The sequence below is a fragment of the Benincasa hispida genome, chromosome 1, assembly GCF_027475165.1.
Source record: "Benincasa hispida cultivar pf3 chromosome 1, pf3_genome.v1.1, whole genome shotgun sequence".
NCBI lineage: Eukaryota > Viridiplantae > Streptophyta > Magnoliopsida > Cucurbitales > Cucurbitaceae > Benincasa > Benincasa hispida.
The window spans coordinates 93616774-93638187 of record NC_143478.1 but is presented as its reverse complement, the minus strand read 5'-3'; the positions used below and the strand labels follow the sequence as shown (position 1 = coordinate 93638187).

The window sequence follows — 21414 nt, the reverse complement described above, 5'->3', positions numbered from 1 at the left end:
TTGTAGGCTACCTCAAAGGGACACAAAGGGATTATTTTTATGATCCTATGGAAAACAAAGTATTTGTATCGACAAATTCTACTTTTCTTGAGGAGGATTATCTGAGGGAGCACAGTCCAAGAAGTAAATCGTGTTGAGTGAGCTTTCCAAAGAAACTACTGAAACTTCAACAAGAGTTGTTGAAGAGCCTACTACATCAACAAGAGTTGTTGATGGAATTTCATCTAGTAGGTAAAATCCACCTTAAGAGTTGAGAGAACCTCGATGTAGTGAGAGGGTTGTGAACCCACCTATTCGTTATATGGGTTTAACTGAAATCCTAGCTATGGTAGTGTCAATGGTGGAAATGGTGGTATCTCAGGAAGCAACATAGAAAGATGTGGTATCTTAAGGAGACGGTGGATACTGTAATGATGGGGAGGATGGGCTCGACAAATGGTAGAGGGATAAGGTCACTAGATATGGTGGAAGGTGGATGCATAGGGTCACTAGACTCTGTGGAAGATGGAGGGATGGGGTCACTGGACTCTATGGAGGGTAAGGTGGAGGGATAGGGTCACTAGACTCTATGGAGGGTGTTAGGATGGGGTCACTGGTCTCGATAGAAGGTGGAGGGATGGAGTCATGAGACTCTGTGGAGGGTGTAGGGATGGGGTTAATGGCCTTGGTGGATGGTGGATGGATGGGGTCAATGAACTCTGTGGAAGGTGGAGGAATGAGGTCACGGGACTCGGTGGATGGTGTTGGAATGGGTCACTGGTCTCGATGAAATCCACGTTTAAACCCTACATCATGTACGAAGTACATTAGGTAAAACACTACATGTTATATATTTACATTAGAACAAGTTCAATATAGTATTACATACCCGACACAAAGACCGCAGTAAGCTGGTGATTGTTTGTACGTCGGCTTGAAGGACAATCAAGTCAGACCTCACATCTTTAAAGTCTGACTGCACATTTTCCAATTTATGCTCCATCATAGACACTCTCTAGTCTATATCACGGAGTGATGTACGAACGCCCACACCCTTCATGGGCTCCGAATGAGGTATATTCGGTCGAAGCGACACTTGCTCCTTAATTGGGGGCACATGCTCGTAAGTAGGGAGCTCGTGAGACTTATTATGAGGGGGTGAGTCTCATGCTCGTCAGTAGGGAGCTCATGAGACTAATGCTCATAGAGTTCTGGCTGGTGGGACTGATGCTCATGACTCTCGTAGTCACTGGAGTGATTATGAGCATCCTCATCATGGTTTGATCTATGTGCCTCTGAGGAGCTCGTCTCAGCATCAATGCGCTCGTATACGGGTCGTTCATCAACCCTAGTGTCCCTATACCGCCTCTCCCTATCCGACATGATCAGTGGTGTAGATGTGATCCTTGTCTATACAAAACAACAAAGAATTTGTTAGTTATATGTGATATGCATCTTAAATCCAAGTAAATATTGATGTAGTACACTAACCTCGCTGGACTCAAACACGTCTCGCCGTATTGTTTTGGTCAACAATGAGTATGTACACTTTCACCTCAGGAATCGAGGTCTGGCATGTCTACTCAGTTGAGTTGCAACTTTTTCAGCAATCGTTGATATGATCTCGTATGCCTACACCTACCATAATTCATAAATGATTATAAAAAAAAGAACAAATAGTAAGTCATATTGTAACTAAAATAAGTAGAGCTCGTATGGCTAATGAATGGATATTAGTAGATCTCATATGGCCAACGAATGGATATTACCTCGAATACATGAGGAAACCCTGGTAGGTTGTAATTCACAATGTAGTTCTTATTGTTCTTGGACCTTTTTTTAGTTATCTACCTTGACACTCAATCCTCTTTGTAGTATAAGTAACATCTTCTCCCATAGCACGTTTCCCCGATCCATGGAATTAAAGTAATCCAAAATCTCCACATCAATTAATAATGTCTTGTCAACATTGCCCTCGTCTTCTCCCTCTCCATCATACCAAATTCAGCGTAATAGACCAATGTGATCTTCACAACATCCATGTCGTTATCAAACTTCATCTCCTTGTATATTGTCTTTATGGTACCAATGTGAATGTCTCCACAAAATCATTCTTGAAGTACCTACTATGCAGTGATCCAAGTGTTTCACCCTTCCTCACAACTGTTGGATTAGGTGATTGCCACAATCCCGTCACCAACAGGAAGTCTTCTTTAGAGAATGTAACAATCATACCATTCAAATCGAAAGTCATGAATCCTTCCTATCATCTACAACCTCCCTCAATAGAATGTAATGGACAAATGGATTGTTGAAGATAATGTCCATGTCCACGAATCGCCCAAATACCGTCTTCTTGAAGAGGGCAAGCTGAGTGGGAGTAAGCATCTCTTTCATAATCTTTGTTATTGTCCCAATGTGAGAGGATAGGCTGATCACTTGGCTTGGAAAACGATCCTATGGAGGAATATTGAATTGTCTAGCCATACTGCACAGAATAACAAAGAACACCAGAAATTAAACATTTTTTTCAATACTCGATACTCGATGTGCGATACACAATACTTGATACTCGATACACGATATACGATACACAATTGCTCAATACCAGATACACGATACATGCTTATAGTGTCCTTTACTCGCTACATTACATGTGACTAAATGGTCGATTATCGAGCATTCGGTTTGATTTTCCACCTTCATGACTTATCCTACTCAAACCCTAAACTCTAGACGGTCCGAAGTTCCAGAAATATGAAAACCAAAACAAAAAAAAATTGAGCTCCAGCCAAACATGCAAGATATGAAAACTGAAATGAAAATCATATCGGTCGAGTACGAGGAACATGTAAGTGTATGATGAAAAAAATATAACAAACAAAGAGACGAATGATGCCAAAATATAAACAAAAAGAATAATGTTACCTGATGCAGAGAGAATCAAGAGAATTTCGAGTGTAAAGGTGCAGTCATCGAGGGATATAAAATCGGAAGACGAGAGAGAATAATCTGAGAAACGAGTTGAAGTGATGAAATAATGGACTTCAAATGGGTTTAAGAATTCAAAAAGTTCAAAATGATTGAGTATAAGTCAATCGAGTATCGAGTATGACATGGCTATGATTGAGTATACACGTGTCGATTGCACACATATCGAGTGATCGTGCATCTGGGTATCTAACGACCGTGCATTGAGGATCGTGTGACGAGTAATCGAGGATTGAGTTCCTTGGTAGGCCCAAGCCTGCGGGGTGCATCTCAGGGGTGAAGCGGTGAAATCACGTGTGGATCACGTCAACAAAAGACCACTTTCCATTACTTTTTCTACAAGTGGTCATTTTTCTTTTGGGCCTCCCAAATGAGGTCATTTATACAAAAAATCCATTGATAATTTCACACAGTGATGACATAAGCAGAAGGTCATTTCTCATTTATTTTTTAATTTTGGATCATTTGTCATTTGGACCCCTCAAATAAGGTCATCTATCCGCCTGACCCAAATATATTTTACAAATTTCTACGTATAAATATTGCGTTTGATATAGACAAAATACTATTATTATATAATCAACATCCATGCAACATACTTTAACAGTCATTAGTCTTATTATAGTTGGAACTGGCTGTTGAAATTGATTATCGAAGATGATTTTCGTTGGAGTTTGTAGTCGGAAGTGGTTGTCAGAGCTTGAAGTTGGTCCAATGAAGGTGGTATTGGAGTTGGTCGCTGGAGTTTGTCGTCTGAGGTAGTTTTTGAAGCCTAAAGTTGGTCACACAAAGGTGGACATCACAGTAGATCATCGAAGATAATTTTCGCTGGAGTTTATAGTTAGAGGTAGTTATTGAAATTAGAAGTTGGTCGCATGAAGGTGGTATTAGAATTGGTTGTCGAAGTTGGCCATCAACGTTTCTCTCAAAGGTGGCTCATCAAAGACAATTTTTATCGGAGTTTGTAGTGGAGGTGGTTGTCGGAGCCTACGAAGGTGGTTATCGAAGTTAGCTATCAGATTTTTGTTGTTGAAGGTGGTTGCCAGAGCCTGAAATTGGTCGTCGAAGTTGGGTCATCAAAGTTATCATCGGAGATGGTTGTTGAAGCTCAATATTGGTTGTTGAAGTTGGTCGCCAAAGTTGGTTATAAAGCCCAAAGTTGGTCGTCAAAGTTGGTCTCTTCAGAGGTGGTTGTCAGATCCTTCCACCTGTATTTAAAGTTGATAAATCAAACATGTTTGATTTAGTTGGTATAATATATTGTCAAACTTAAAAGTTCAAGATTTTGCCATAACTTTTGAGGGTTTATGTACTTTGCCCCTAACTTTTGAAGATATCAAATATATCCTTGGATTTCAAGCAGTAATTCAATATAATTTCAACTGTTTATACCAAATGAAGCAATTTTATTGAATAAATTAGTTAAATTGATTTAAAGAGAGAAACTGGAACTAGCCCCAATACAATTGCAAACTTTCAAAATCTATCTAATAAAAAACCTAAACAAATTCGAATACATTTACCACAACGAAGAGAAAATTGCATACATTACTCCAAAAGAATATAGCTTACATTTTTTTTTCTTAAAGTTAGCTCAAGAAACTAAAAAAAATTCATAGCCTACGAAATTTGCCATAGACGAGAAATTCAGGGAGATGAATGCGAACATCAAAAGATGCCGGTTTCAATAAGCTTGTTAATTGCTATTTAAAACGGCCAAAGGTGGAAGAACCTCAAACGTTCAATAAATTTGAGATTTGTCTTAATTTTACTCGTTTTCATGTTCCATCAATCTCTAAAAAGGCATTAATATTAATACAATTATAACTGGAAGAAAATAGGACAGAAAAAGAAGAAAAGAAAAGATCCTGCCTAACTTACAACAAAACCATCCCTACTGACTGATACATCTTGCTCATACCAGTTACGATTTTGACAAAACTGTAGGTAGATAAGGACTTACTACCCCAACAATTAGCAGTCATCACGACGTATTGAACTCGAGCATAACCTGGAAGGTTCTTCTTCCCCTAAACCATTCAGGGGGCTTTTTAACTGAGTGTTTCTCTTCAACAAAGATTCTGGCTTGGTTGGCACCATGCTGGGAAAGGAAAGAATCCACCATGATATTAACTTATTCCCTTCTTGGCACTTGTCGAGCAAAGATACCGAAGTAAATACTCATTCGACGAACACATATCAGCCAAATCCTGATGTGTTCTGGTGATAGCCATCTGCAAGGATTTTAAGGCAGGAAGTAGGTTTCTAGAATTTTGTTGAATGTAGTTGCCATGAATTTTGCAAAGTTCCTGAGTAAAAAGTTTAATGGTGAGATCAGTCATTTCCACAACTAGTCTCTACACAGCTCAAATACAATATCTACATCTAAACTAGAACTCAAGAAACTACCTGACACCACCGTAGAACGAACTCCAAATGTGGGCAACTTTCCATAAGTTCTGCTAATGCCTCGACTAACCTCTGCAAATATCTATGTGGGATGGATTGGATTAATTTTGCTACATCGACAGGATTCACAGAGAAGATGCATTTCTTTATTAAAGCATCCTCATTTAATCGCAAACTAAGAATCAAAGCCCTGCTCGGTTGGTCTTCATCAAGTGCAGCATTGATTGCCTGCAGAAACATTGACCAATAATAAACATAAAAAGATGAATAATAGAGAAAGATAAATAGTTCAAGACAACAATCTCAACTTAAGTTCAGCTGGTAGCATGCCAGAAATATCAATTATCTTTTAGTGGTTCAGCCTGTCTTATTGCAATATAATTTTCTTTTTCCTTGGCAATAACCTATGTTGTGTACGCTAATTGGTATACAAATACAACTGCATTCATTACCTCAGGTGTGACGTCAATGTCGAGGTCAGTTGGATCGAAGATAAAAGATTCATCAATTGAATAGATAAGAACTCCCTCGGTTGTTGATGCTGCAAAATTTCGACCGGTAGGTGCAATTCTCAAGCATTTTGTTCGTACAACTGGCCGTCCACGATTGAGCAAGGACCCTGGTAAATCATGGCCTAATTTCTCGCGTGTTTGTTGGTCAACTCCTCCTTCTATATCGCTATCATCGTCATCAATCAAATCTAAGGGGCCAGCTTCTGTCATATTCTTTGAATTTAGAACGTCAAGAACTCCATCTAAAGAGAGATTATGGGTTATTTGAAACCTCCGCAACAATACCTAAGCAAGAAAAACATGATATAATGCTGAACCACAACATGATGCAACGATGAACGAGGAAAAAAGGTGAGAGAAAAAGACAACTAAAAGACAAACGTGAAGTGTAGCAGTAGTTGCACCACGTTTCAAAAATCCAAATAAATTTCTTGACTTCATGTGTAAAGCAATAGAATCCAGGGGGAGAACAAGTTCTTCTCAGGCATTATAATGTATAAAAAGAAAATTACACAATAACCAAAAGTGACAAAAACCTATCTGGATTCCTCCAACATAAAACATGATCAACAAACAAGCTAACCTACTAGATTTTCGATACAACACAAAGTTCAGAGCCTAAAAACCTATTCAGGGGAACTGAAATTCTATACAATCTTGGGCCTCAGAAGGAACATGTATAGTTCTACTTTATATAACTTTTGTGGTGTCATGACAACATCCAATCAAACAAACAAGTCATATATGACGTTTCTATTTGCATTAAAGCCTCGAACTAGTAAAATGATTGCAGTCAATATCTGAAATCAAGTGACTTGATATAATGCAAGACAAGTAGTCCGAAAACAAATAAAAATAAAAGCAAACAAACTGACCTGATCAGCAATGTCATACATACAGATGTATTTACTACATCCTCCAGCTAACATATAACTCCCGTCAGCAGAATAACATAATGTCGTGAAGCATTTTCCTGAACTTGAAGTAGCAGCAGATCTTCTATCAGTCACCAAACGTCCTCCAGCAATGTCCCTACGCCCCTCAATTGTATACATCAATATACCATCAATCGGGTCCCAAAAATGGATCTGACCATCTAATGTACTGCTGGCCAACTGCCTTCCATCTGAACGATAAACCACCGTAAGAACATCGTGCATATGATTGAACGTTTCAACAGCCCCTTTCCCTTCAAAAACATCCCACAAGCGAACAGTTTTATCCCATGATGAGGAAGCTAAGACTGCCTACATGATGGTCAAACAGAGTGATTAGTATTAGGAAAAAAAAATAGTAACAAAACATCTCATCTTTATTATTGACAAAAAGACGGTGAAGAACATAAACACAAGCTGATGTAGGAAGTTTTATGTACTCCCTTTAACTGTAATCATAAAGCTTAGTTTTGTATCTTTGAATTAGTTTTGACCGCTTGTAACCGCCTACCTAAGTTTTTAACCCTTTTAACCGGTTGTCCAGGTTTTCAGGTTACCCATACGCTGCCTCAGTCTTGTATAAATTGGCTTTTAGCCATCATATTTGATTCATTAATAATATCATCTTTGAGATTTCTTGGAGCATTCTCCATTAAGCGGATCCATCGCACATTCTCTTTGGATTCAACCGATCTATAGAAGCAGAAGCTTCCTCGTCCAAAGCCATGGAAACTCGTCTATCTTCTATGGAGAAATTTGTCGACGAAATGAAGAAAGAAATGGGAGAAATCTGGTCGATGTTGGCACAAGTTCTACAACAAATGAATATCCATAATGCATCGTCAACCCACGAAGTTGAAAAACAGCGAAACAAGAATGGGATTCGAATCAAGTAAACTCAAGAACCACAACTGAACAAAGATAAGGCCCCTGTACATAGTAGTGAATCTATTATGTATATATTGGTCTATTGTGATTTTGCTCGATCCTTTTGGGAAAGAATGCTCCATTGCTTCAACTATCAATTGGTCTTTCCTGACAACCCCCTCACTTTACTGAATTCATTGCTTTTTGGCCATCCATTAAAAAGCTAAATGGGAGATATTGTGGACATTCATCATTAAAGCCTTCCTTTGGCTCATATGGAATGAGCGGAACAACCGGATCTTTGAAAAAAAAGTGTCGAACTTCACACTTCTTTGATCACCCCACTTTTGTGATTATAGTCTTACATCTATCTCTTACCACACAATGGAATTCTATTATGTAATCTCTCGTGGCCTTTGCGCCTTTTTGTAATTTCTTATCATCAATGAAATTATTCTCTTTTTTTTTGTATAAGAAACAAGCTCATTAATTAAATGAAATATCCAAAGATATCCAAAGGTACACGAGGACCCAATCATAGGGTGTACATAAAAAACCCATTCACAGGAAGTCCAAAGGGTGTTTCTAATTTGCAACGAGGAAAGAAAAACTATGATGGTGTATAGCCTGTAAATCGTTACACCAAAAAAAAAAAAAGCAGTGAGAATGATGGTATCAATAATGCCCTTTGTTTTCTTGGTCTTGTCCCGGAAGATTCTAGCATTTCTTTCATCCCATATCTTCCACAAAACAGCACAAATGATGCTTAACCAGAGACGTTCTTTGATAGCTTTGAAAAGAGTCCAACTGATTAGTAGGTGAAGCCAACTTCGTAAGTCATTTGGAAAAGCCACAGACCAATTGAAGGCTAAAAAGACTTTGTCCATTTCCCTTTAGAAAAGGGGCGGTCAAAGAAAACATGCTGAATAGTTCCGTTGTTTATTCGACAAAGGCAACATCAAGAGGGAGATAGGTTGATCCATGGGCAATGTTTCTGTAACCTGTCCATAGTGTTTAGACATGAATTTGTGATTTCCCAAACGAGGAACTTGACTCTCCTCGGGTAGGGACAACTCCACAATTTTCTGCAAAAGATGGCCGAAGATGAGTGCGGGTTGGACATGAGGGAAGAGTATAAAGACTTTGAATTGAAACCAGTATGGTGGAGTTTCCATGTCCAATGGTCCTTTCTACTAGTAAGGTTCAAACTTGGAAGGAGATGGGTAAGAGTAGCCCATTCCTCTATCTCATCGTCTTTGAGATTTCTTCTAAAGTTTAGGGACCTAGAATAATTTATAGCATTCCAAGCATCCTTCATAGAAGTATTTTTGGAGTTAGATAGCTGAAAGAGTCTAGGAAAAGTAGGAAAAGTCTGTTTGAGTGTAGAACCAGCAAGCCAAATGTCTGTCCAAAAAGCTGTAGAGGAACCATCTCCAATAACACACTGGATGATGCAAAATGTATTTCCAAGGGCTTCTAGGTGAGATGCGTTTGTAATCGTTTACCTTGAGATCAAAGTGATGTGACTCGTATTTTGCTTTGATTAAAATTCTCCATAGCACTTCTTTCTCCAAATGAAAACGCCAAATCCACTTGGCAAAGAGGGCTTTGTTTTGTTGTTTAATGTATGTGATCCCCAATCCCCCTTCATCCAGAGGTTTCTTCAATTTATCCCATTTTAACAAATGAGATAGCTTATTGTCCCTATGACCCGACCATAGGAAGTTTCTAAAACATTTATCGATGGCATCAATAATTTTTCCATGGGCACGATAGAGGGACAAATAGTAGATAGGTAGATTGGATGAAGTTGCTTTCAAACGGGTTAGTCTACCTCCTTTTGAGAGGAAATTGTGTTGCCAAGAGTGTAGTCTTTTGTCTGTTGTCCAAAATCGACTGCCAAAAGGTTATTGTAGTTGGCTTTCCTTAAAGAAGCAGACCCAAGTACATGGTAGGCCATTTCCCCACTTTACATTCAAATCTTGTTGCAATATATCCACCCATTCATCTTCACAATTGATACCAAAAATTCAAATTTGTGCCTATTGATGTTGAGTCCACAAGCATTTTCAAAATGGGTGATCAAATTGAAGAGGTTTTCAATCTTCCTCTCATTGTTGATGGAGAAAAGTAGTGTGTCATCGACAAAAAGGAGGTGATTGATGTTTAAAGGTGAACTTGGGACTTTAGCATCTGCCAAAGTGACGATTTTACTGAGACTATCCACAATGATGATGAAAAGAAAGGGTAATAATGGGTCACCTTGTATAAAGCCCTAGTTGCTTTAAATTCCCTCTAGGTTTGCCATTTATAATGATAGAGAAATTTGTGGAGGATATGCAACCTTCGATCCATTGTCTCCATCTTGTGTCAAAGCCCTTTACAATTAATAATTCATCAAGGAAATCCGAATCCAATTTGTCAAAAGCTTTCTCAATGTCGAGCTTGTGCCAAAGCCACCCCTTTAATTTTCTTGGCATGCCAATCTAAGATGATTTCGTTAGCAATCAAAAATGCATCCAAACTTTGACTACCTTCCACAAAGGCTGATTGGTAGACTGTGATGGTAGATGGGAGGATTTTCTTGAGGCAATTTGATAGAAAATGAGCACTCTAATTAAATCAGATTTTAGAATGTTCCATGATTTTTTAGAGAATTTTGATGTGAAACCATTAGGCCCCGGAGTTTTTGTTAGTGCCCAATGCCATCCAAATTTCAATTACTGTGAAGGGGGCTTCCAAGGATCTAGCTTGTTCTTGACTAATAGGATCCCATTCCAGAGGATATGGAATAAGTAGATTACCTGGTTTCTTGGTGAAGAGATCCTCATAAAATGTAATGAATTCGACCTGTGTCAATATCTCTAACCAATGATGCAGTTTTTCCTCTTCTTGGCAGCAACATATTTGTGAAAAAGGACTTGTTTTCATCTCCATTAATCAACCAATTTGTTTTGGACTTTTGCCTCCACTTGATTTCCTCGTTTGCATTGAAGGATAGGAGCTGATTTCTAATCCAAATGTCTTCAATCAGCAAGATCATAAGTGATGGGGCCATTTTCAGATTCTTGATCAATGGTGGCCCATTAAAGGATGGTTGTTGCACCAAGTTTCAACAAATGGGAGAAAACCTTTGTGGTTTAGCCACATATTTTCGAATCTAAAGGGTGCAAGTCCCCATTTCTAGTTTCCAAGGGTTAAAAGAAGGGGGAAGTGGTCTGATGTTGGCCTGTCCAATCTTTTCATGGATGCATCAATGAATTTTGAGATGATAGAATCAGATCAAAGGAACTGGTCAATTCTTGTAAGTGTAGGAGGCGTGCGAAAATCAGACCAGGTAAATCTTCCATTAGTGAGATGTATGTCAATGAGTTCCTGATGGTCAATAAAGGAGTTGAAGGCTAGCATATCTCTATTTGCTGCAACTATTAGAGTTTTCGTGGGGCCAATGATTGAGGTTGAAATCGCCCCCAATGATCTAGTTTTCATCCACAAGGCAGAAGAGATCATGGCGCAAATGAATAAAATACTTCTTTTCATACTCATATGGAGGGTCGTAGACACCTGTTAACCAAAATTTGTAACCATCAACTAGAGTGAAAAGGATAGTGAGAGAATATGCACCTTTTATAATTGATAAGGCACTAAAGGATGGAGTGTTCCACATAATGAGAATGCCTCCGGAATGGCCATTAGCATCCACTGAAGTCCACTCGATCCCTCTGGAGCTCCAAAGAGATTTAATAAAAACAAGATCAATATTCGGCTTTTGGTCTCTTGGAAAATAACAATTGATGGGTTGTGCTTGGTGATTAGTCTCTTGACGGTGGCTTTTTTCCTCCACAATCTGAGGCCTCTAACATTCCAAGAGAGAATTAACTTTAGGATGATTGAGAACCCTCCCTGATCAAGGCCTTAGCCTTCTTAACTAAGAAATGGAGCATTCCAATTTCTTGATGTCAAATAAGCAGGCTTTTGCTTTTCTATAAGTTTATTCTTGTCCTTTCATGTAGGTATCAATCGAATACAGAGGCCACACTCTTCAAACCAGGGTGCCAGAGTAGCAAGATGAGTCATAGGATTCATGGGAAATGAGTTATGATAAGGTGGTGGGGAGGAAAGGAAGTCTTGCCAATGCGAATCCTTGTGGCGGGGTGATCTAGGGGCACTCCGAAGAGGACTAGTGAGGTAGCAATCAGAGTCAACTTCAGAAGAATGAGGGATGATTAGCTGTGGAGCATTTGTTGCCAGTAATGAAGGTAGTTGGCTTATGGTTGATAGTAACATTTTTTTGGTCAATGTGTGGGATTTCGGATGGGGATGGTAGGTCAAGGTTTGGTTGGAGTGTGGATGAGGTGGGATATGTTGCTAATTTTCCAAAATCAAGAGCAAGATGTAGGCTTGTAGGGTCCAAAAGCGTGAGGGTTGGGATAGTGGATTGTTGTGTGGGACCCGAGGGAGAGTTGGAGGTGGTAGTGAAAGATAGGTAGGTCCCATCTGGTTGGCCAAAAAGGGGATAGAAGATATTGTAGTTGAAGGACAGGTGGGTTTCCTCCGATAAGTATTATTAACCAGTGGTTTATCAAGCATTTGGTTGGGTTTGGAAGCAATGTTAGTGGGCAGAGCAAATTTCTAGCTGATAGTGACAGGTTGTTCTGTATTGTCAACATCACAAGGAAACCTCTGCTGCATTTGCTCAGTATTGTCAACCTCACAAGAGTACTTTTGTTGTCTAAGATCATCATGAATGGAAAATTTTGAAAATTCCTCTTTCTTTGTGCCATTTTTTGCCGGAAGTTTGGTCGGTGTGCCATGGATTCTGGCAATAACCCCTATATGATAATCTACATTAAAAAGAAGGGTCCATCGATACAACTAAGACTGAAGATGAAGATGAGGAGAGCAACACCATAGCCGAAAGGAAACAATAGTGGTTTCTTTAACTTTGAGACTGATCTCCATCATATCCATTCTGTTAAGGGTCTTTTTTGCCACATCAATTAGTCCTCCACAAGCTTCCCCAATATATTGAGAAGTTTCCATGTTCCATTTATCAATAAGGCCTCTAACTTTTATCCATCCTCCATAGGAAGGAACAATCTGTGCCCAGTGAAATTCATTATGGCTCCGAGGAGAGAATTTTGTAAGAGTCGATCTTCTGTCATCCTTTATAATTCCCAAGGATTTTTGCTTGTTCCATATCTTCACATCTCAAAATGGCCTTGTTGGGCTGAAAAGGGGAAAGGAATCCATAGGTCGTGATTTCCGCTTGAATGGCTTTGAGAATTTTGTACCATTCATCATGAAAGTTCTTCCTTCTGATGACCACAATATTGTGGGTAAAGGTACCAAAATTGAAGAGGACTAGGATGGTAGAGAAGAAAAAAATGGTGGTAGTTGGTTGGTTATTCAATGCTTCTGGCATCTTTTCTTTCTTTCTTTGTTCTTATTGTTCTCTTTTTTCTCTTTGGTGTTCACTCCAACCGTTTTAAAGAAGGCTCCCTTGTAGGTGGGTTGTTGGCCAACGTTAATGTGGTTGGTAGAGTCAGAGCTATAAAAAGTGGCGAGATCTGAGAATTGTTTCCAACCTTTGCGTTGTTCAGCAGAAGGTATAATGATGCGATTTTTCCCTCCATTGTAGTCTAGTTTCACCAGTTCAAAGGGTGCCTCTCTTGCTCGTGATTTTTCTATCCAGTTGACTTGATCATGAACTCTGATTTCCTTGAAGAATTTTTGGTTCAATGGTGCAATAAGGAGGGCCTCGATGGTCTCTATGATCCATCGAAGAGTGCACCAGTGGATAGAAATGGAGAAAGATTTGTCTTTTGTTTTCTTTGTTATGTATACTTTGGTGCCTCGTGATGATGGGTCGATATCAATAAGGAAAATTTTCTTTTAAATGGAAATATTTCTGGTAGGTTACGGGAGGGTCATGTTGAAATGTTGGTCGATGGCTAAACAGGAGGAGCATGGCAGCAAACGTCATCGTGAAGGTCATGGGTAGGGTTTAGGAGGGGGAAGGGTGGGAGAGAGAGGGGAGGGAGAGAACATCTCGATTGTGTGGAGAAGTGGATAAAGCAACGGGAGGTTAAAATTAACCAATGAAATTATTCAGAATGTTTCCCAATAAAAAATTTTAAAAAAAAAGGGCAAGGCCCCTGTACACGAGCCTTTGGAGATTCAAGAACCTTTCAAGATCCACAACAAGAACAATGGAACATAAGCAAATTTCCAAGATTACCAACCAACAAGAAGATTTGTCTATCAACCAAGAAACAAACATCAAGAAATGCAAATCCCCGATTACTGGATGCAAGATTCAGACTCTTAGAGTGAGGAAGAGACTTATCACGGTGGATTTCAAGAAAGAATGGGTTGGAGACATGGTACACAACAATTTTAGCAAAAAACGATTACCGAATGAAGGTTAACCTTCCAACTTTTGATGGTTGAATGGACGTCGAAGCTTTCTTGCATTGGACAAAAAAGGTGGAAAGAATATGCTAACATTCCAGAAGAAAGAAGGTGAAGTTTGTGGCTTGCAAATTCCAACGAGGAGCATCCACTTGGTGGGATCAACTCATAGATACTATGGTAAACCACCCATAAGATCTTGGTCAAAGTTATTACGACTTCTAGGAAAAAATGGTCAACCTACGTAAGAACTTTACTCCATAATTCAGGACCTAAAAACAATGGGAACACTACTTTCTTGGGAAAGAATTTATATTGTTCACTTACCATTTCTCTTTAAAATTTTTGCAATCTCAAAAATCTATTAATTGCATGCATACTAGATGGATACAATTCCTTCAACAGTTCAATTTTGTAATCAAACATACTCCAGGTAATATCAATAAAGTCGCAAATGCTCTAAGCCGTAAAGGTACACTCCTAATCCTACTTCAAGGTGAAATTATATTATAGCTTTTAACCATATAATTGAGTTGTACCCTATTGATCTCGACTTCAAAAGTATTTGGTACGCTAGTTCAAATCATCTTCGGACCAACGATTTTCATATTTTTTAAGGCTTTCTTTTTAAGGATGACACTTTATGCATCCCATACACTTCACTTCGAGAGTCACTCTTATAATAAGCCCATTTGAGTTGGTTAGCTAGTCATTTTGATAGAGACAAGACCTTAACACTTCTTTCATCCAAATTGTATTGGCCTCAATTAAAAAAGGATGTTGCCAACTTAGTTAAAAGATGTTTTATATGTCAAACTTCCAAGGGATCGAGTTTTAACCAAGGACTTTACTCCCCACTACCTATACTAAACAATATTTTGGAAGACCTATCAATGGATTTTATCCTTGGTTTACCTAGAACCCGACAAGGATATGACTCAGTTTTAGTAATCGTCGATCGTTTTAGCAAAATGGCACATTTCTTAGCTTGTAAAAAGACTAATGATGCTTTGAATGTTGCAAATTATTTTTTTAGGGAAATCGTCTAACTTCATGGAATACCAACATAGTTTTCGAAAGAGACGCGAGTTCATGAGTTATTTCTGGCGATCTTTGTTGAAAAAGTTCGGCACCAACCTCCTCTTTAGCTCAACTAGCCATCCACAAACAAATAGACAAACAGAGGTCACTAATCGAACACTTGGTAACCTCCTAGGTTGCCTAAGGAGAGACAAACAACGTCAATGGGCTTAAGTCGAGTTTGCCTTCAATAACATGGTGAATCGTTCTACAGGGAAGTGTCCCTTTGAAATCGTTCACACCCAAGTCCCTAGGTTAACTTTCGATCTCACAAATTTGCCCGTTTCTGTTGATCTTAGTGTTGAAGCAACTATTATGGCTGTTCAAATAAAAATCATTCATGAAGAAGTTCGAGCTCATTTGGAAACAGCAAACTCTTCTTCCAAGACACAGGCTGATAGGTTGACAATCACAAACGAAAAGCTAATTTCAAAGTTGGAGACTTAGTTATGGTTCATTTAAAAAAGCCAAGATTGCCTACTGGTTTACATTCTAAACTCACTGACAAGAAGATTGGTCTATTTCCCATCTTAGCAAAATTTGGACCGAATGCATATCAGATTGACTTACCGCCTACCATGAAGATTAGCTCAACATTTAATGTATCAAACATTTTTCCTTATCATCCACCAAATCAGTTCGACATAACCTAATCAAACTCAAAGTCGAGTTTGTTCTTTTGGGGTGGATAGAGTTGATGTAGGAACCTTTATGTACTCCCTTTAATTGTAATTTTAAAGCTTATAAACACCAATTATGAGACTAATGGGTCTAAACTTCTAAGGTTCTTGCTAATCAATTAAGAAAAGTGATGCCTTCTATCAAGAGCTTTCATTGCAGGGAGACAAATTCTAAATCAGGCACTTATAGCCAATGAAGCCCTTGAGGATTGTCGTATGCACAAGAAGTAAGGTGTTGTTCTCAAACTTGACTTTGAGAAGGATTTTGATCATGTCGATTGGGATTTTCTAGACAAGGTGATGATGAAGAAAGGCTTTGGGTATAAATGGAGGATGTGGATGTGGGGCAGTGTTAGGAACGTGAAATACTCAATTCTCATCAATGGAACCCCAAAGGGGTCGATTCAAGCTTCTAAGGGCCTATGACAAGGAGATCCTCTTTCTCCCTCCTTATTCTTACTCGTCATGGATGTCATGAGTAGACTTATTTTAAATTTTAAAGGGGGTGAAAGGAAACATTATTGAGCCTTTTATGATTGGTTTGAACAAGGTAGCCTTATCTCATCTTCAATTCGCCAATGATACAATGTTGTTCTGTTGGGGCAAAGAGTATTCCCTCTTGATCCTTAATCATATGGGTTGGTTTGATTCTTTGAAGCAATGTCTGGTCTTAAAATTAATAGTAGTAAGTGCCAAATTTTGGGGATTAATAGTGAGCAAGATAAACTTAGGAGATGGGCAGATGAGTATGGTTGTGAAGTTGGTTCTTTCCTTCCTTCTACCTTGGGCTCTCTTTGGGAGCTAATCCGAGAGCCGCGTCTTTTTGGGGACCTTATTTTGAGAAAATCTGAAAGGGGTTAGCTTTGTGTAATAAAGCCTTTTTCCCTAACGCAGGCAGGCTAACTCTAATCAAATCGATGATTAGCGGCATTCCTCTGTATTATTTCTCCCTTTTCCGGGCCCCTTGCTTGGTTTGTAAGAGCCTGAAAAAGCTTATAAAAGATTTTCTTTAGGAGGGGGTGGATAAAAGGGGCTCTCATCTGGTTAGCTGGAAAGTTGTTGGGCACCTTGTAGATCGAGGGGTTGGAGATTGGCAATTTAAGGATTCGTAACAAAGCTTTGTTGGCTAAGTGGCTTTGGTCGTTTTTCCCTTGAGCCCGAATCTTTGTGGCATCGAATCATAGTGAGCAAGCATGAAAACCACCCTTTTTGATTGGGTGGCTAAAGGGGTTGAAGGCACACACCGAAACCCGTGGAAAGACATTCCACTTGGAGCTTCCAACTTTTTCTCATCTGGTCCATTGTATTGTTGGGGATGGTAAGGATACGTATTTTAGGAAGATCAGTGGGTGGGGGATAGTTCTCTTTCCTCTATTTTTTCGCATCTCTACCATTTGTCTTCCTTCAAAATTTGTCCAATCTCAGATTTCTTGGTTTGGCCTGGAAACTATCTTTTTCTTTCGGATTTCGTCGTCCTTTGTCCAAAAGGGAAACGACAGAGGTTGCATCTCTTCTTTCTTTACTGGATCAGTGCAACTTTAGGGTTGAGAGGCGGGTTGTTCGAGTTTGAAGTTCAAATCCTAGTGTAGGACTTTCTTGTAAATCCTTCTTCAAATTGTTGTTGGATCCTTCCCCTGGTAGCAAGTCGGTTTTTTATGTGGTTTGGAATATGAAGATATCTAAGAAAATCAGGTTATGTACTTGGCAAGTTCCGCTTAGCCGGGTTAACACCTTAGATAGGCTCGTTAGGAAGATGACCTCGTCGATGGGGCCTTTCTACTGTATTCTTTGTCGAACGGCAGAGGAAGACTTGGATCATCTCCTTTCGGACTGTCAGTATGCGTGGGCTGTTTAGAGTTGCTTCTTGCATGAGTTTAATGTTCAGATTGCCGGCCAAAGGGATGTTCGTGCGATGATCGAGGAGTTCCTCCTCTATCCACCTTTCGGAGAGAAATACCGTTTTTTGTGGTCTTCTGAGGTTTGCGCGGTTCTTTGGGATATTTGGGGGTTGAGGAACGATAGAGTGTTCAGAGGTAAGGATAGGGACCCTTGTGAGGTTTGGTCCTTATCGAGGTTTCATGTCTCTTTGGGCTTCGGTTTCGTAGCTTTTTTGTAATTATTCTCTTTGTAACATTTTACTTAGTAGGGGTGTTTTGGTGGGCTTGTTTTTCATATGTCATTGTATTCTTTCATTTATTCTCAATGAAAGTTATTGATTCTATAAAAAAAAAAATGTAATTTTAAAGCTTAGTTTTGCATCTTTTAATTAGTTTTGACTGCTTGTAACTGGCTATCTAAGCTTTTGGACCCTTTGTAACTGGTTGTCCAGGTTACCCATAATCGGTTGCCTCAGTCTTGTATAAATTGGCTTTTGGCCATCATATTTGATTCATTAATAAAATCATCCTTGAGATTTCTTGGAGCATTCTCCATTACAAGCAAAGAAAATAAAGGGATAAAAAAGATCCAGCATGAAATAGACATCAAGTAAAATATTATTCTAGAATTGAAAATTCAAAATGTAAACGGATGTATCCATGAACTCACATTTGTAGGAGAAAACACCAATCCATGAACAGGACCTTCATGCCCACTAAGGATATCCAACAAACGACCAGTCTTCATCGACCAAACAAAAATCTACAAAGTACGCAAACTTTCAAACAAGACTTGAGCACAAAACTAGAAGGGAGTACTCATATTCCAATAAAGGTCACAAGGATACCTCAAATGAATCTAATGTTCCAGCACAAACAACTTCACCACTTTGATCTACTGCCAAGGAAACAAATTGCCGAGAAGTAGGGGAGGTAAAAGTTCTAAAATTTCGATAGCGAAACAGATCCCATGCACGAACAGTGCCATCAAGAGATGCACTCAAGAGACAGTGGTTATTTGCCAAAAACTGAAGAGCAGTAACAGCATTTGCGTGCTCAGAGAATGTAACAAAGCAGAAGCCTGATTGAACTGTCCAGACCTACACCAAACAAGTAACATTAGCCAGTTCATCCAACAACAAGAAATTACTAAAGAAAAGCTCAAACAAATTTGGCACCATAATTCCTAACCAATGATGAGAAACTCGGTATCACATTAGGGTACAAAAAGTCATAGGTCATTGGACTACATAGCTGATAAGCACAGTAATGCAATCACTTCGCTATAAGAGCCAACGACCGTTCAGTGTTTAAACTTTCAGATCACAAAAATACACTATTTTCATTCAGAAGTATGAAGTAGAACATATTTATTGTTATTCATCATAATTGAATCTAACAATCTGTCAAATCATGCTAATTAAGTTTGAAAGAAAAAGTACATCTTTAATAAATTAGGGTACCTTGACTTTGTTATCATCAGCTCCAGTTGCCAATAGTTGTGAATCCGGGGAATAAGCAAGACAATTAACATCAAAGTAATGTCCCTGCTGTTTCAATATGTAGCTTTCCGACCGCCATTCCCACACTAGTAACTGACCAAGTTTTGCACACCCAAATGACAACCAATTGCCATGTTGATTGAAAATAGCTGTGGTAATTTTCTCTCTTGATATTGACAACATGTGCAAGCACACAAAATCGGGCATCTGATACAGCCCAAACACGCCATTAGAGAATCCCACAACCACCATATCAAGGTACCAATGATAATCACATGCAGTCACCTTCGCTGGAGCCTGAGAAAAACAATCCTTCCTCACTAACTCCCATTTTTCTCTAAGCAAGTATCCAACTTCGGTATCCACATTACCAGCACCAAGATTCTTCCTCTTCTTAACACTAACATCCCCACCACTCTCCACATTTCCTTCACTATCCCTCCTAGGAGTCCCCGGTGAGGCTGGTTCTGAATTATCCACTTCCATTTCATCCAAATTATTCTCTATAATGCCCCAACTAAAAATATAACAGTCACGTGTAATTGTATAAACCTTTTCTACCTTATTCGTTTTCTTATTGGTCCCAAAAAACGAACCTACAATTGAATCTCTATGACCCAAAAACAAGTGAGGTTTATACTTAATCCCACTTAATTTCTTCACAAAAAGTAACCTAACAGTCAAATCCTTCGACCCAGCAAGCAAGTAATTGCCATCAGGACTCCAGTCCAACGCAGTAACTTTATCATGACAATCAGCAAAAGTTCGTACCAGTTCAAAAGGAAAGAATTCTTTCTTGAACCCAGGAGCACGCCAAATTTGGACCAACTTCCCAGTGCCAACAGCAATAAATGCAGCGTCGGGGCTAAACTTGACGACACTGACGGGCTTCTTGAAGGAAATACGGTGAAGAACAACTCGGCGTCGGAGATTGATGAAGAGGCAACGATTCTTCTCGTCAACGGTGAACAAAAATACGCCATCGGGAGAGAGGGCGATTCGGGAAATATTGGAAGATGATTGAAGGGGAAGAGTCGCCGTTTGAGACTTGACAAGGTCGGTAATGGAGATTCGGTTACCGACGGGTGAAATTAACAGAGTATCCTCCGAAATCAGAACATTCCCGCCTCTATACGGCGCTCCTAACAGGTTTTGAAACCTGTAATTCATCGCCGGCGACTATGATTCCGAGAAAGTTTCTGCCAAAATTCACCTCTTTGATTTTTCAAAATCGAACAGGTAGGGTATTACAAAAATAACAAAACGAATTTAAATAATAAAAAAAAAAATAGACAAAATTACTCAAGGAGAAGCAAACGGGAATGCAAAGTTTCAAAAACACCTAAAAAATAACAAATACACTCTACCTAAACCTTCAAGATCCCGGCGCTGAGCGATTGGTCGGCGACAATTCGGAACTGGCTTGATAGTTACGCTCGGCGGTGCTGTACAGTGAACCAGACCATGAGAGAGAGAGAGAGAGAGCTGTGAAAGAGAAGAACAAAACGGAAGAAACCCACCCTCGGACGTGACGGCGGCGGCCGGGAACGATGACCGGCGAACTGGCTTGACTGGGAGCGATGGGGAGGCCGGATCGACGGCAGCGAGGGTATCTGAGGGGGAGCGGCGGAGAGGTGGGTCTGCGCGAGAGTGAGGGGGGACTGAGGCTGCACATCATTCTTTCCTTCATTTTTAACTTCTATATATATAACTCTCAAACCTATAAATAAATATACGATATATATATATAATTTACTGATATAAATACATAAGTAAATAAAGCCTTAAATAATTTTATTTTGGCTCGACCCAAAATTCAAAATTATATAGTTACAAACATAGATGTCCATTTACCTACGGAGTCGGAGTCTCGTAGGATCACCGAAAAAGGTGAAAAATGGGAAATGGAAGAGGGGTAGGAAAAATTTCTCCTCCTTAATCAAACGGGGACGGATACGGAAAATACATTCCTCATCTCCATCCAGATAGAAAAAAATATTTTTTATTTCTCATTTTATACTATATATACATATATAAACTCAAATGGTCTAAGTTCACAGTGAGTTTATGTAAATTTACTGAAAATTTATTTTAATTAATTTTTAAATTAGTTTTAATTAGTTTATTTTAAAATGTTTCAACGATTATTTTTTAATTTTCATCGCAAT

General features: G+C 39.1%; 1 protein-coding gene across 4 annotated transcripts; it reads right to left on the bottom strand.

The window, feature by feature from the left end:
* Positions 1 to 4652: 4652 nt before the first annotated feature.
* Positions 4653 to 20962, bottom strand: PWP2 (periodic tryptophan protein 2). 4 transcript variants are annotated; one of them, XM_039035355.2, is made up of 9 exons: positions 20767 to 20962; positions 20614 to 20691; positions 19208 to 20445; positions 18593 to 18844; positions 18415 to 18507; positions 6767 to 7138; positions 5832 to 6176; positions 5380 to 5607; positions 4653 to 5279 (listed from the first exon to the last, which is right to left on the bottom strand). In XM_039035355.2, exons 3-9 carry the CDS (start codon positions 20414 to 20416, stop codon positions 5100 to 5102), a joined length of 2679 nt encoding a protein of 892 aa, XP_038891283.1. In that variant the 5' UTR covers positions 20417 to 20445; positions 20614 to 20691; positions 20767 to 20962; the 3' UTR covers positions 4653 to 5099. The 4 variants fall into 4 exon arrangements, with proteins under 4 accessions (XP_038891283.1, XP_038891284.1, XP_090174543.1 ...); XM_039035356.2 differs by having other exon boundaries at positions 19208 to 20461; positions 20767 to 20922; XM_090318417.1 differs by having other exon boundaries at positions 20614 to 20926.
* Between the last annotated feature and the right edge of the window lie 452 nt (positions 20963 to 21414).

What these genes read in the sequence shown, in the direction of transcription:
- PWP2 (XM_039035355.2), bottom strand. Translation starts at nt 20,416, where the DNA reads ATGAATTACAGGTTTCAAAACCTGTTAGGAGCGCCGTATAGAGGCGGG. An exon ending in TGGTGTTTTCTCCTACAAAT is followed by an intron (nt 7,139 to 18,414) that starts GTGAGTTCATGG and finishes ACCATCATGTAG; the next exon opens with GCAGTCTTAGCTTCCTCATC. An exon ending in ACATTGACGTCACACCTGAG is followed by an intron (nt 5,608 to 5,831) that starts GTAATGAATGCA and finishes ATGTTTCTGCAG; the next exon opens with GCAATCAATGCTGCACTTGA.